At 37.8% G+C, this 14,101-nt stretch overlaps 1 protein-coding gene across 1 annotated transcript in view; it reads left to right on the plus strand.

The window, feature by feature from the left end:
- Positions 1 to 13,747, plus strand: part of IQCK (IQ motif containing K) — a 37,174-nt gene extending 23,427 nt beyond the window's left edge. The window contains exons 8-9 of the mRNA XM_021539797.3: positions 579 to 690; positions 13,294 to 13,747. Coding sequence (XP_021395472.2) covers positions 579 to 690; positions 13,294 to 13,322 — 141 coding nt within the window. The 3' untranslated portion in view covers positions 13,323 to 13,747. The remainder of the gene's footprint in view (positions 1 to 578; positions 691 to 13,293) is intronic.
- The last annotated feature ends 354 nt before the right edge of the window (positions 13,748 to 14,101 follow it).

A 14,101-nucleotide genomic window follows, 5' to 3' on the forward strand; every position in this document is an offset into this window, starting at 1 on the left:
GTGACTGACTGACAAAGAATAGATACCATGTAATGCAGTGCAATTACTTTAAATAACAGATTAATGGCTCTCCTGTTTGTGAAAATTGTGTGGGTGGGATTGCCAGTCAGCCTATTTGCAGCTGGTGGCAGGTGTGAATCAGGTTGATGGAATAAATTTTCTTCTGCGTGACCCTTCATGCTCCTCTTCTACTCTATTATTTTGGTCAGTGGGTTGGTTTTATAGTGTTATGCTTTTCTAAAGGCACTAATACCCTTCAGCATAAGGCTTTAAATTTTAATTAACTCAAAGAATTAGCATCTCGCTGCAATCTCATTCTCAGGAGTCCTTGGTAATCAAAGTGATCTCCTAATAGGCATATTTATGTTTTCAATTGGATTTGTCAATTATGTGGATTTTATTTCTGTGTAAGCTGAAAATGGAAAACCTCTGGGATTTTGCTTTTATCTCAGACCTGGCAAAGAGGATGGCTGTCACATGTTTGCTCAGCCACAGCCTTGTGAAAAAAATTGTATCCTTATCCTGGATAATACAAAGGTATATAATTTTTGTTTACTTTTCTGATTCCCCTTTCACAGGTTCGTTGTGATAGTGAAATACAAGAGCTACGTCAGTGGCAAAAGAAGCTGAGAGAGGAGAGGCACATTCATGAGGTAGTGAAAAAATTCTGGGCTAAACAGGAAGCCAAAGGTAAGTGAATTAAATTGTGGGTTTTTTTGGTTAGTTGGTTTGTTTTTTACATTGTGTTGAATTTTTATATTTTGAGTTGTATTAAAAAATAGGCTACACAGTAGGACACTAATCTCGAGAGAGAAGGTAATGTCTGGTGGAAATGCTTGGCTGTTTCTTTACAGTTGCCTGTGCAGCTGAAAATGGCAATGGAAAATACAATATAGGGCCTAAATTCAATATTTTCAGAAAACTATGACAATTTGCTGGCACAGTATTTTCTAGGGCATGATTAGACACCTACCAGCTACTCATCATGTAAAGCTGATTTTTACCAGATGGGTTGTAGTCCAATTTTTCTGAACTGTGGGATTTCTTTCTGGTGGATATTCTGTTGGCATTTTCCTGTAGTTATTTACACCAGAATTTGGTCTGTATAGTACTAAAAAAAAAAAAAAATAGAAAACAAACCCAAACAACCTAAAAAATTGCCAAGGGAATTAAGGCCATATTGCTTCAAGAACTGGCACTGTAATGTGTTATTTCTTTTCCTGTTTGTGGATAAGGCTTTACTGACAGGGCCAAGTTACCATTCACTTAAGCACACAAATAATAATGATCATCACATTATGATTATTTGCCCAGCCTCTTTGTCTGCTAATGCAGGATTCACTGGCTCCTCAGCCAGTCTGCATTTTCCTGTCTCTGTGGCTGGCTGAGCCCTGATCCGTGCAGGAAGTGACCTGCACACCCATGGCAGGAGCTGAGGAGCTCTGAGGTTTGTTCAGCTGTGGAAGAGAGGGAAATGGTGTGGTAGCATCAGCACCATGTGCCCTCCAGTCTGATGGCTCTGCCACAACTGTGCTCTCATGTGACATTCACATTCTCAGGACACAGAAACATAATTCTGTCTCTCAGGAGAAGCACAGAGAGAAGAGAAAACAATCTTTATCTCTGCTCCTTTGTTTTGCCCATGTGGAATGTGGTGTGGAGATTGTTTACCTGCAGTGATTGCTGGGTTGGATTCTGGTGAAGGTTGTTTGGGATCAGTGACCAATGGATCCAGCTGTGTTGGACTCTCAGCAGAGTCAGGAGTTTGAGTTAGTTAGATAGGTGAGTAAGAAGAAAGTATGAAGAATAGTATAGTATCTATTTAAATGGTATATTAATGTAATATAGTATAGTTTTAATAAAGCAATCCTTCAGCCTTCTGATCTGGAGGCAGACATCAGCATTTCTTCCCTGAGCCAGGGTTTGCCACATTTTACTGTACTCCCACATGGCAAATCTTTGCCCTGAACTACAGGACAGTGGTAAGTGTTGGTGACAGGAGTTTGTTACAAGGGCTCCGTAGATTCTTCAAACATTTATTTATATTATGTTGCAGTTTTAATCTATGACATATTAGGTTTTATTTACCAATCCTTGAAATTGCCTAAGGGATATTTTATAGCTGAAAATAATTAATTCTGAGGAACAAAACCATACATCACAATAGGGAAAAACTATTTATATATGTTTGTATATATGGGGTGTTCATATGCTGTAAGGGAAGTCAAATTCTTGGTTTTAGTACGTTAGACCTAGAAGATTAAATAATGTAGTAACAGTGCACAAAAAATGATGAAAAGATAAAATCAGTGAGACATTGTCTTCCAGCAGACTTGACTGACATAGAAAGAAATTTTTGGCAGAGCAACCAGTTTCTTCAACTGGGATTTCATAGCCTCTCTACTACAGTTTATTATGAGTTGGTAAAAAATTGTAGACATCTTTTCTCTTTAAAAGAAAATACAGATATATCTGGCTTTAAGCATCTCAAAACACTGAATCCTAATTTTCTATCATAAAACTATTCTCATAAATTTCAAACATAAAAGAAAAAATAATAAATACATTTTTCTCTTTGTAATACATAGTTAATTCTGTCAGTGTTAATTGTTGGAAAATTGCATTTCTGGAGATAATGGTAGGGGTTGAGCTCGCAAGCTTTCTAATGCCTTTTAAGTGATTGCAATTTAATGTTTGTGGCTTGGAATCTGTTTTAAATTTGTTAATATTTTTATCATCTCATCAAGGCATATTTTTTCACACATTCCATTGTCCATGATACCAGAAAAAGTTAGAGATGCATGTTTCCCACTTCTAAGAAACAAACCTATATATTGCAACACACCTATATTAAAAAGGATGAATATGATATTAGATGCTTACACAGTCATAATTTTCAGTCTTCATGCATCTAAAATCTTAAAAGAGAAAATTGCAAGTTCATTTTCAGAAGACAAGGTGAACCCATTCTCAGAATGCTGCAAAGAAGAAAAATAGGGGCTAAGGGTGGGCTGTGTCATTTCACAGTTGAATTGATTAAAAAACTCCTGTGTCTGAAGAAATTTGATCTTCCTATAAACTATGCTGAAGTTGTTTTGGAGACTTATGTAGTCCTAAGACTTCCTTTGCCAATTGTTTCAAAAGGAAAAACAAATTTCCTTTTAATCACTCTCACAGAGCTTTCCTGTCATCAAATCATTTATTGTAGGACTCTAGGACACACAGATGTTTCATCACATCCAAGAAAGATGCAAAATTACCCCTTTTCAATTTTTTTTTTCTTAAACCAGTATAAGTTTATATTGCTAATATCACATCAGCTTTCAATATTATCACACTGTTTCTGTAATTTCTTAAAGAGCTCTGCTAAGTTAATTTAAGAGTATCCACACATCAAATAGCCTTGGGGCCCAGACAGATGGCTGTTTGGAAACAGCTGTACTAGTTGGAGAAGTTACTGTCCAGGGGTTTTTATTATTAATCTCAGCTGTGATGCCATAATTCATTTTGTTAGTGCTCCAGCTGCTCTTTTTTTCTGCTCTTATTATCCTGCTGCTTATTAGTGTCATTAAACCCTATTTAATTGTAAAGCCAGCAAGGTTAGTTTAACTGCTTTTACCAGTGACTCCATCCAACCCAGCTGACTTTGTGCTGAAGTGGATTGTGAGCACACACAGTAATAAATAGGATAACACAACTACTTTTTAACCTTGTCTTTATAAGCATTTGGTTTAACTGAATTAATTAATTCAGTTAATTCAATTAATCCCCTTTAATTAAACCACTGAACTCCTTGTATCAAGCTGACAAAGCATTTATTGTTACTAAAACCTCAGTTATCACAAATAAAGCATTAAGATTCATGGTCCAAAAAAAAAAAAAAGTAGCATTTTTAAGTAGATAGAGCATTTTATTATGAAATTAACCACACTAGGAAAAATAATGAAGGATCTCTTTAACCTGTATATAACTAACTCTGTTTATTAGATGCTGTAAACAGTGTTGAATCTAACTGTAGGGGATGAATGGTGAGCTGCCAAATAGCTTTTAGAAAATGATGACTCGAGCAGTAATGTGATTCTATTGACACTACTAGAAAGATCAGCATACCTTCCATGGAAATATCAGCCAAAGACTCAGTTAATGTGAGCTAACAGGCAGAGTCTGCTTTGTTGGGTTTTTCAGCACAATGAAACCTTATTGCAAAGGGTATGTTCTAAGTAAAAACAATTTTATGAAAATATATTTGTATATGATACTTTAAAAAAGATAGTAAGAAGACATTAGAAATGTAAACGGATTGTAATTAAAAAATCCAAAGTAATTCTTCACTTATTTTTGGGTTTCAGAAAGTGTGTTAAAACATGTCCATTAATTTTGAAACAAACAGCTGTGTTTTCATTAGAACTGCACCAGAATGAAATACTTCTGGAGGGTCTTTTCTTTTTCCAGCTGAGACCAAAAGTCTCATTTTTATGGAGTGATCCAGGCACTTCCCCATTAAAAGGCAGCCCTGTGCTGCCTTGGCCAAGGCTGCTGCCCTGCTCCCCTCCCTTGGCAGGGGCACTGGTGGTTTCACTGAGGCTCCTCCGCTCTGCCACCCCTGGGAGGCTTTTCTGCTGGCTCAGCCTGACCAGCCCAGTGACAGCAGTGCCACAGCCCTGCATGCAGAGCACGGTGCAGCAGTGATGCAGGGGAGGAGAGCAGTGCCACAGCCCTGCATGCAGAGCACGGTGCAGCAGTGATGCAGGGGAGGAGAGCAGTGACACAGCCCCTGCATGCAGAGCACGGTGCAGCAGTGATGCAGGGGAGGAGAGCAGTGCCACAGCCCTGCATGCAGAGCACGGTGCAGCAGTGATGCAGGGGAGGAGAGCAGTGCCACAGCCCTGCATGCAGAGCACGGTGCAGCAGTGATGCAGGGGAGGAGAGCAGTGCCACAGCCCTGCATGCAGAGCACGGTGCAGCATGATGCAGGGGAGGAGAGCAGTGCCACAGCCCTGCATGCAGAGCACGGTGCAGCAGTGATGCAGGGGAGGAGAGCAGTGCCACAGCCCTGCATGCAGAGCACGGTGCAGCATGATGCAGGGGAGGAGAGGTGCCCCTCTGGGATGGCCACTGGGTGTCAGAGGAGCTGCTGTGCCCTAGGACATGTCCCAATCCCAAAAACTCTGCGTGGTTTGCAGGCAGGGCTGTGATGGTGCCCCATGCAAACCACTGCTTCAGCCCCTGCTTCACAGCATGAGAAACTTTCCTATTTGTTCCTGTGAGGTTCTTTAGTCTTCTCTCAGTCCATCTTTTCTACTCTTTATTATTAGTTTTGCAAAGTGCCCTAGGATAGAAAGTGTGAAAACTGCATGAGGATTACTTTATGCATTAATAGCACCTTGCAGGACCACTGACCTCTTAATGCATATGCTGGCAAAATTTCTTTTTGAGTGCAAAGAAAAAAGTGTGTTTCCTTCAGCATGTATCCAGGATAATAAAGCTACAGCATTCTTGGCTGACATTTTATTTGCTATACTGCTTCACTGCTGTGTAAAATTACATTCCACAAAATGATCTATATTTAAGGTATGACAGTCCTTACTCTGAACAATTTCAGACTGAAAATATAGAGATAAGCATAACACTTAAGACTCAGTTTATTGGCTCACAACTTTAGGCTTGAGGGGAGAAGGAATTTTCTCTAATATAGCACAGCTGATGGGATAAATTTGTTCCACAATTTTTTACAGAATTAAAAAATTGTTTGCTTTTTCAGAAAATACAGTTAATTAAAACTCAACCTCCAGAGAATATGAGTGAATAGCAGATTTTGGTTCTGAGCATTGTTTTTTGCAGATTTAGTACTGATGGGAAAGCACTGGAACTGAAAAAGTGTCTGTCCTATAATGAAAAGAATTAGAAAAATATTTAAACTTTTTAAAGAAAATACCAAATCTTCATTCATCACTTATGTGACCAAACCCTCTGCTGACACTCTGTTGCAGTGGTTGCTTCTCTGCTGTTGGAAGGACCATTGCTGCTGTTACACAAATAGTACTTTCAGCTATGTTATGTCCTAAGGGAATTTTTTCTTGTTCTTATCTGCATTAAATTTGTAACATTTTCGTTTTAAAAATCAGTATTCTTAGGGAAAATAGTAAAAGAAAAAAATATTCCTGGGTTTATGGCAATACCAATTGTGACCCTGTTAGCTGGCAGGTCTTATAAATCAACCATAGCCTAGGATTTGCAAGGCACTTGTGTAACAGAGAGGGCACAGTGTGTGGAAAATGTACTTAAATCAAAATAAGACAGAAAGTAATCTTCACAGCAGGTGAGGGGGGTGATTTCCAGATACAGGAGGGAATATTCTTTTATATTCTATTCAATTGTCAAGCTGTATTTTTCCTTTGGCAGTAGAAGTTATTACTTACCTATCTGGAGAGATTTTAAAAATGCTTCTTTCATGGCAATACTCTTTTCCCTTGGGAAGATGCATGCAGCAATATGCTGAAGAACTCAAAATTGAGGTGTTCTGGAATATCCTTGCAAATATCAATGAGATACAGGGGAGAACAGGCTGCATATTTATGGTGCTAGAGCAGGAACAGATGCAGAGTGTCAAGAAGCAAAGAAATGCAGTTCACTCACTCCTTCTACAGCTGTGATGCCTCCAGCTGAACCTTGAGGAAGGATTGAAAAGCTAAATATCAAGTTAAACTGAACAGGAGGAGTCTAGTCTGCAAACCTTTGAAGGATGCCTGTATGCAATCATATCACATCAAAGCAGAATTAATTGGCGAATAGAAAAATGTTAAATTCAGAACCAGAAAAAAATGGCTACACTGTGAAATTTCTTTAAACTAAATCCATAAACATCCTTATTATTTGGGCCATAAATGAAGCTACAACCACATGCATGTTTGTAGGACTAAGTAGTTTCCCAAAGAAAATATTGAAAAGAGGATATATTTATAAATGGGAAATCTTACACTAGGCTTAAGATAATATTTAAAATTACTGCAGGTAATAATGTTGGATTAGGAAAAGGCATATTCTGAATAGCTAGTGGGTTTCTTAAAGACTGCATCTCTGTGGTTTATTTAGGAAATTCAGCCCTGTAAAATGTAAGGAATTAATCAGTTTTATGTGAGAGTTTATTTTTTCCCCTGCCACTTTCACCAAGGGTGGTTGAAATAATTGAGGAAGATTTTAAACAAAATAATTTGTTTCTAATTTCATCTGCCCTCATTTTATTAGAGTTGTAATTCTTTAATTAATCTCATAATGGAATTCTTGTAAGTGATGGCCTCCTCATATTCTATGGTTTTACACTTCTAATCTGTTATATTATATAACAGATTTATATATACACACATATATATATTAAGATCTTATATGTTGAATGTATTTTTTTCTAATAATTTGGTTTCAAACTAAGCTTTATAAACAGGTTAAAAGTGGAAGGCTGCTTGCTGTCACTAGGACACTGCAGTTAAAATAATTTCACTCTCCTTTTTTTTTAAACATTACTGTATTTACAGGTATTTGTTTTTTCTTTCTGAAAACGTAAGTGCTGCAGTTATAATGGTTTTAAAGGGAGCATATATGTGATTGCTTTTGATTTAAAAGCACATGTATAAAATTTGACTTACATGGAAAAAGACCTTAAAATTTCTTTTTTTTTTAAGAAAAAAAAGTCAAAGAACAAAGCAGTACCGAAGGCTGAGTATGTGCTGGTGGTTTTCATCAAGCTTAATTCAAAATGCTTGAGATGTTTCTGAAAGTTTAATCTTGGCACTAACAGCTGAGAATGTAGTGATAAAAGTCATAAGACTCATGATACAGAATCCAATTTATTAGTCCACACCCCGGACTCAGACATCTTTGAAAATTTATAAAGATTACAGTAACATTTAATTTCTGAAACTACGTTGGGAATGTTTGAAAAAATAAAAGGGAAAGATGATCATTTAGATAAACTACAGCATGTGATCTTCTGAACTGTGCTTGCACAAGCACAGCAGTGGGCCTGTGAGCACAAGTCTGAACTAATCCTCCAGCACCAAAGCTCTATTTTCACTCATCACTCTGCAGTTGTTAATAATCATATATAATGGGGGGAAAAAAAAAAAAAAGGAAAATTGCAATTTGGTGATTTTCCTTTGATTATATAAACTTTTTTTTTTTTTTTAATAAGGAGGGAATAAATTCTTCATGGGTTCTGCATTCTTCTTAGGTTCCTTTTTCTGCTTTTAACCTTAAATGTGAAAAACATTGGAGCATTTTTATTGAAAATGGTGCTGGTGTTTTTTATAAGCCATTTAGATAAGCAAACCCCAAATTTCTATTTATTTCTATTTATAACTATAAGATGTGTTAGAAGCCTGGAGAAAGGGCTGTCACCAGCTGAAAAATTAAGCCTCCAAATAGTCCTGCAGCAAAACAAGATTTGAAACTCTTGGTTGAAAAAAAAGAAGGGGGTAAGTGGAGCAGGGAAAGAACAACCATGAGCTGACAGTGGAGTGCTGAAACAGAACTCGGGGAATACAAGGAAGTGTCTGACAGATTGCAGCACCCAGGAGCTCCCTTGGAGCCCTCCCGGTGGCATCAGTCACCAGGATGTGTTTTCTTACCTGATGCTTTGTTTTAATCTGCACAAGAGTTTAAATTGGGTAACCTCACAGAACCCATCACATTTTGCAAGTTGGAATCAAGTCAGAAATAAGAGGGGCTAATGGGTATAAATGCAGTTTTCATGAAGCTGCCCAGCAAAACTGGAGTTCTGGGTTTCTGCCCGTGTTGGTTTCTGCCTGTAAATCCCCAAATGCTTTTAGCTGAGGGCCTGCCACTCTAGGATGATTTCTATTTCTGGTCAGTTCTTTCTGTTTTCATCATTCTCTTTTTTTATCTTGAGTATTTACATTGAAAAATACTGCATTAATCAGATGCTCTGGAGATGTGCTTGTTGCCTTCGTTCCAGATTTTCTTCTCAGTCCAGGGTTGTGTGCCATAAACTGTTGTGTTTCTGTGGCTGTCTCTTCATAAATCTCAGGTTATCGAATGATTTGGAGGACACTTGAATACTTTTAAATAATAGTCTCCAGTACATCTAATTCTCTGTAGGTTTTTTTTCCTCCTAAGTCAAGTGTTAATGGCTGTTGTTCATCTACTCCAATACTTGTATATTCCCATGTTTCTCTTCTTTTTTTACACCTTGAATTGTAAAAATACCATTTAGATATATTCTAATGAATTCTGAATCTTCCTGTCAAAATATGAAGACATATTTGGTGCATTACACAAACAAATTCTGCTAGAGATCTTTCAGCCCTTATTTCCCATGTGCATCCTGAATGTTGGTGTTCGGAAGTCTCCTGTATGTCAGCTGTTGCTTTGCTAATCTGATATTAAGTGAATTTAAAAATGCCCTTTTTGTCCTCTGCAATCATGAAAGCAAGGCTAAGCATTTGACAAACTCTGTTCCTGATTTGGAGAATTAGGTGTGTCCTGTCACTTCTAAAAATCCATTTTGCAGAAGCTTCTTCTGCCGAGTGATCCTCTAACAGTTCCATTTCAGATTCATGACTTACAGGAGTGTCTCTGATTAGGTACCATTTCCATTTTATCATTTGTTTGGTTAATGTATCTGTATTCAATAGATCATTTCCCTATCACTAGTGACTGAATATTTCCTGGAATGAAAGGTTTCACTAATAACTGTATACAGGCAGACTTCCAATAGTAAGAGGCTAAAATTATAAACACTTTATAAAAAAACTGTCTCTTTAAAAGTCAGGTCTTATTTCAGCAAGATTGCTGGTGGCTCCAATTTCATGTTCAGGCTTCTTTGGCATCTCATTGGAGGCTAGGGTGAAACTCCTTTCTATATATATATTTTACTCTAAGCCCCTGCTAATAAGTTATTCCAATATATTTTCTTTAATGGATTTTCATCTTCTTACAGTCTGAGTCTATAGTATTTCTCATTCCTGATTTCAACCGTTTCAATTACTAAATGTAGTTCTTAGAGTCCTTTGATCAAGAAGGGCACTCTTTATAGAGTGTGGGAGCATAAACCTTTCCTAAGCTACTGTCACAAGCCAGTTGTGTTATTCAGTAGTGCACAAAGTAGGCCATAGTTTATTCACTGTATGCTGAAACAACCAAATGTCAAACCAAAACATCAGTCCTGTACATTAAGATGAGGGAAAATTATGTCTACCATCCAAATTAGATGATAAGGATATTTGAACTTACTGCTTAAATAAATAAGACAAAATTCCACTCCAAGTTTTGCAGACTTTTGAATTTTTCCTTCCCAGATACATTCCAGTGTTTCCTTTAGCCATCACCTGTGCCTCAGCATTGCAGCACAGACATGATAAACTGTGTCAAATGAGCTGCATTCCCAAGGAACGTGGCAGACCAAGTAATAGACTACTTTATTCTAGTAGGAGTAGCAGGTCAAAAATAGCAGGTAACAGTTGTTCTCCTCAAGAACACCCCCAGCTCATCTCCAAATAAATTACTTATCCCCACTGGTGCTTATTACTGCAGTGGTGGCTGTAAGTGTCCTGTGATTTAGAATTTGCATGTGACTAAAGCATAGTTTAATCAGGTTTTCTGACTATAAAAAAATAAGAGTAATGAGTAAAAAGTCTGAAAAATACAGTAAAGAGACTGAAACATAGTGCTAAAAAAATTAAACTGTTCTGATAGGAGAAACCATATGACCTATTCAGGTAGAAATACAGGTACTAGAAGAAATAAGTGAGATGCGAGTTTTTATTTTTGTCTTAACTTACACTGTTACAGCACTTAAGGGCCTCAGTTCCTCTGTGTCTCAGGACTTCAAACAGGAGCTGATGTTTTAAAAGTATTCAAAATACTGATCATGCTGCCATGAGCATGATTGTGTTGTTTAATTCTAATATAGTGCCTCCTTAAATTAGGCATTCTCTGTAGATAATTTTCATACATTCAGTCACACAAACATCTCGGGATTTAAAGTGCTTGTAGTTTTCCTGAATCCAGCTTTCTGTGAGAGCAGTTTTCTTGGCATTGCCCCGAGACTGGCAGCAGTGCACAGTTGCAAATGTGCTGTGTGGATGGCATCCTGGGGCAGTTTGTTCTGCCCAGTGATGTCCCTACACCTTTCCCCAGCGTGCAGGAAATCTCAGCAGAGCAGAGGCAATGGTTTCCAGTGCAGCAGAATCACAGTGGGGGAGCTGGCCCTGCGTGGCTGCACACGGTGACTGCGGGGACACAGAGCTGCAATGGGAACCCTGCTGCTCAAGCTCAGATTTTAATAAGTTTTGAAGCGCACTGAAAACTGAAATGGGTTTCTTGCTCTGTTGAAAGAATGATAGGACTTCTAGGACGGAAATGGTGAAAATTCAGCATAAGGAATGGCACAGTTGTAAGCCAGGTTGTTGATGCTGATGTTTCCACTGTTCATTGCTTTAGATACATGTTATCTGATAGAAATGGGTTGGGTTATCAGCCGGTGTACGTTGTTCTAAACATCTTCCTTAGGCGTTTCAAAATATTTGAAGCAAGCTAGTTCAGTTTGAGGTGCCACAGTCTGAAAAATACATTTCTCCAATGGAAACTTCTAGCAAAAAAAAACATAGCCAGACAGCTTCTTTCTCCATCTTTCCAGCTTATCTGAATCCTGAGGACATCTTACTTTTCTATCTGCATAGGAAGCAAGTATATGTCAAAAACTATTTAAATAACTGCCTGAAATCCAGATTTATGCTGACAGCCTGTGCTTCCTGCTTGGTGTGATGTGATTGGAAATTGTTATGCTTAAGTAACACAGGTTATGATAAGACAAGGACACTACTGACTAAAAGCACTGCTAGCAGATACCTAAAACACCTGCTCATTTTAATGTGGAAGTGTGTGAGCCCTGAGGTTTCTGAATGTTGCAATTTTTATTAAATATTTGCAAATGTCAGCCACATCACATCAAGGAATATTAGCTAAAATTCAATGCAATAGAAATTATTTTGTATACAGGACATTCATAGTCATATGGGATATTAAATCCACTCTTGATTTTTCTCCTTAACTGTACAAACAGAAGCCCTAAAATCCAGAAAGGTCTTGTGCCATCGAGGCACTGGGCACATATTGCCTTGACCATTGTAAAACAGGATTTCTCCTGCTGCTGCAGTCTCATTTTGGGTTTCTAGGGGGTTGCTGTGTCCCTGCTCATACAGCAGTTTTCCTGTATGCTTTCTATGAGCTGACATTCTCCAGGTTGGGAGCACACTGAGCACCTTAAATTAGCACATGGGCCTGTTGCAGCCCAGTATTCCTGCTATGTACCAAGAGGATTTTGTTTGCTGGTTTTCAGTTGCATGCCTTAGAAGGGTAACTAAGCTCTCCTGCAACTCTATGTTCAAAAGGGGATTTTTTTGGGGGCTTATTTAGCTTTCTTTGCCTCTAGTATTGCTTTTATATTTAAATATCCCAATAAACTTGCTTGATATAAAAGGTGTATAGTACAGACATATCTTCTGAAGTGTAGGAAATAGAAAAGCAGATTTTTTTAAAGTTGAAAGGCAGTTTGTAAAATTTTAAAATATCAAAACCAGAATAAGATAGCTGAAATCATGCAAGTAGAATGAGGAACCACACTGTTGTATCAGCAGAAGAAAAACATTAGGTTAATCTGTATTACAACATTCTGAAAGAATACAGAGCTTTGAAAACAGCTTTCACTAGGGGGTGGGACATTTTACTTTTATGTAGAGCTTTTGTTCATTTAGAATTGTTTACTCCAGCAAGCAACCCTGTGCTCTTTGTTTGACTGATTTTTCCCATTTGGCAGACCCTTTGCAATCACATGGATAACATTCTTCTTTCCACTGAGACATAGAGAAACCATTCTTTATTGACCTTGCTTGCTGTCCTAAGTGACAAAAATATATTTATATGCTAGGTGAACTGAATGACTTCATCACTGACTTTTAATTGAAAATTCTTCAAAGCAAAAACCTCAAAGAGCTGCTTTCAATTTTTTTAAACAATCCAGTGGCTTCTTACTAGCAAACAGCTCTGCCCTCAGCTACACATGCACAACTCCCACAGCTGGCACAAAGATCTGTGTGCAAGTATCTGAGTGCTGAAGCTATGTCAAAACATGAAAAATAAATGCCATGCAAAGAAGAAATACACATTTTGGGTCAGGCAGGGGATTTTTATTTATTTATTGAACAACAGAGTATTTGCTGTAGAAGTATGGATGTTTTCTTTTTTGTTTCTGTTAATTTTTTTTTTTTTGTATGGTTGCAGTGGGAAGCAAATCAGAAGAGCTGGACTAACGCACACAAATCCTTCAACATCTCAGTTTTAGTTTCCTCACTAAAATTGCAAAGCTCAGAGCTCATGGACTTTGTGATACCGATTTAGAAACGCGTTTAGCATTAAAGTTTTACATGTGAGGTATTGTAAATCAAAGGCAGGTTATGTAAGGACCCAGCATGCCAAGACAAAATTCAATCTTAGTCTAAGCACAATTCTGTTAAAACAGATGGAATGGGGCACATCTAGCCAAAAATGTTGAATCTGTGTTTATCCTGTGTTCCTGAATGCTCACTTAAAACCTTTTCTGACAGGAACAAAAGTCTGGTGAAATTAAATGTGGTTCTACCCACATGTAGGCAAGTGTTAAATCTTCATTTATCATAAACTGGACTTCTCTGACTCCTGCAGAGCTACAACAATTTACACAAATCCAGGCTCCGTTCAGAACGGTCTAATTTGCAGAAACACTGTGCCCCTGCTATTCCAATGGAAGGCAATGAGAGCTGGGGTTGCTCTGCATTTCTGCAGGGGAGAAAAGTCAAAGGCCCTTTTGTTACCATTTAGCACATGTGCTGAGAAAGTGTAGAATTAAGATCCCAGTGTCAGCATTTTCAGCAATCTTATGCAGGCTACTTACTTATATCAGGTCCAAGCACAGTAAAAATCAGATTGGGCTCCTTGCTAAGGAACCCTTATTATTTTTTAATTTAGCCCTGTCAAGAACAGTCCTATTTATGCCTTTATAATTTCACAATTAGAGAAGATAGTAGCAGAACTAGAAATAATTCCATGTAAG

Source organism: Lonchura striata, chromosome 16, assembly GCF_046129695.1.
Source record: "Lonchura striata isolate bLonStr1 chromosome 16, bLonStr1.mat, whole genome shotgun sequence".
Taxonomy (NCBI): domain Eukaryota; kingdom Metazoa; phylum Chordata; class Aves; order Passeriformes; family Estrildidae; genus Lonchura; species Lonchura striata.